General features: G+C 36.1%; 1 protein-coding gene across 1 annotated transcript; it reads left to right on the forward strand.

The window, feature by feature from the left end:
• The first annotated feature begins 620 nt into the window (after positions 1-620).
• LOC120779811 lies at positions 621-1,418 on the forward strand. The gene has a single exon (XM_040112184.1). The coding sequence runs from the start codon at positions 621-623 to the stop codon at positions 1,416-1,418; it is 798 nt and encodes a 265-aa protein (XP_039968118.1).
• Positions 1,419-1,635: the final 217 nt, after the last annotated feature.

A 1,635-nucleotide genomic window follows, 5' to 3' on the forward strand; every position in this document is an offset into this window, starting at 1 on the left:
GATGCGACACTTAAGGATGCATCAGCAACAGGTTCTCCTCATCAAATAGGAACATTATTTGCTATTATTATTGCAACATGTTTTCCATATGATCCATTGCAATTATTGGAGAATTTTAAGGATTTTATGACCGAAGACATTTTGCATCGAATGCGCCGAATTGCAGGAAATAACGATTTAATGATTACACTTGAAATGTTTAATGAGGCATTGATTATCATTGAAGATATTTGTTCGGTAATTGCAAATAAAGCATTGACACAATTGGGTTGGCCAGCTCCAAATCAACCAATACATGATGCATTCAATCAAGAAATAAATTGTGAAAAACAATATGATTTGAATGAGTTGACCACATTTATAAACCTGAATTTGCATAAATTGAATCCAGAACTGAGACACGCATATGATACCATAATAGAATCAGTACGAAACGAAACTGGAGGAATGTTTTTTTAGACGCTCCAGGAGGAACTGGCAAAACATTTCTGATTTCCTTGCTATTAGCGACTATAAGATCACAGAGTAATATAGCATTGGCACTTGCATCGTCTGGAATAGCAGCGACGTTATTAGATGATGGTCGGACAGCCCATTCTGTACTTAAATTACCACTGAATATGAATGTAAATGAAAATTCCACCTGTAATGTTTCCAAAAATTCGGAAATGGGCAAAGTCTTGCAACAATGCAAATTAATAGTGTGGGATGAATGTACAATGGCCCATAAGAAATCAGTGGAAGCCTTAGACAGGACATTGCAAGACTTGCGTAGTAATGATCAACAGATATTTGGTGGCGCTTTGATTCTGTTGGCTGGTGATTTTCGTCAGACATTGCCTGTGATTCCCCGTTCAACAACAGCAGATGAATTAAAAGCATGTTTAAAGCCATCTTATTTATGGAGACATGTACAAATACTCAATTTGACTACAAATGTGCGAGTACAAATTCAAAACGATCCATCGGCCGACACATTTTCAAGGCAACTGTTGGCAATATGCAATGGTCAACTTGCTGTTGATCGTGAAACTGGCTTAACCACTTTACCAGATAACTTTTGTAATATTGCATCGACAAAAGAAGAATTGGTGTCAAGTGTTTTTCCAAATATTGCAGAAAATTATCGCAATCATAATTGGTTAGCTGAAAGAGCTATACTGGCCGCTAAAAATAAAGACGTTGGTCAAATGAATGCAGACATTTTAACCCATGTTCCTGGCGAACTTGTAACATATCAATCAGTTGACACGGTTACGAATCAAGACGACGCTGTTAATTATCCGACAGAATTTTTGAATTCATTGGATTTACCCGGATTTCCACCTCATCGTTTACAATTGAAAGTGGGTGCTCCCATTATTATGCTTCGAAATATAAATCAATCGATTATGCAATGGGACAAGATTAGCGGTTAAAAAGGTTATGAACTATTTGATCGAAGCAACAATTTTAAAGGTTGATTCTTTATTATTATTGATTCCACGAATGCCAATGATTCCATCAGATTTACCTTTTGAATTCAAAAGACTACAGTTTCCAATACGTCTTGCATTTGCTATTAAGATAAATAAAGCGCAAGGGCAATCGTTGAAATTGTGTGGATTTGATTTAGAATTTCCTTGCTTTTCACAC

Source organism: Bactrocera tryoni, unplaced genomic scaffold (assembly GCF_016617805.1).
Source record: "Bactrocera tryoni isolate S06 unplaced genomic scaffold, CSIRO_BtryS06_freeze2 scaffold_11, whole genome shotgun sequence".
Taxonomy (NCBI): domain Eukaryota; kingdom Metazoa; phylum Arthropoda; class Insecta; order Diptera; family Tephritidae; genus Bactrocera; species Bactrocera tryoni.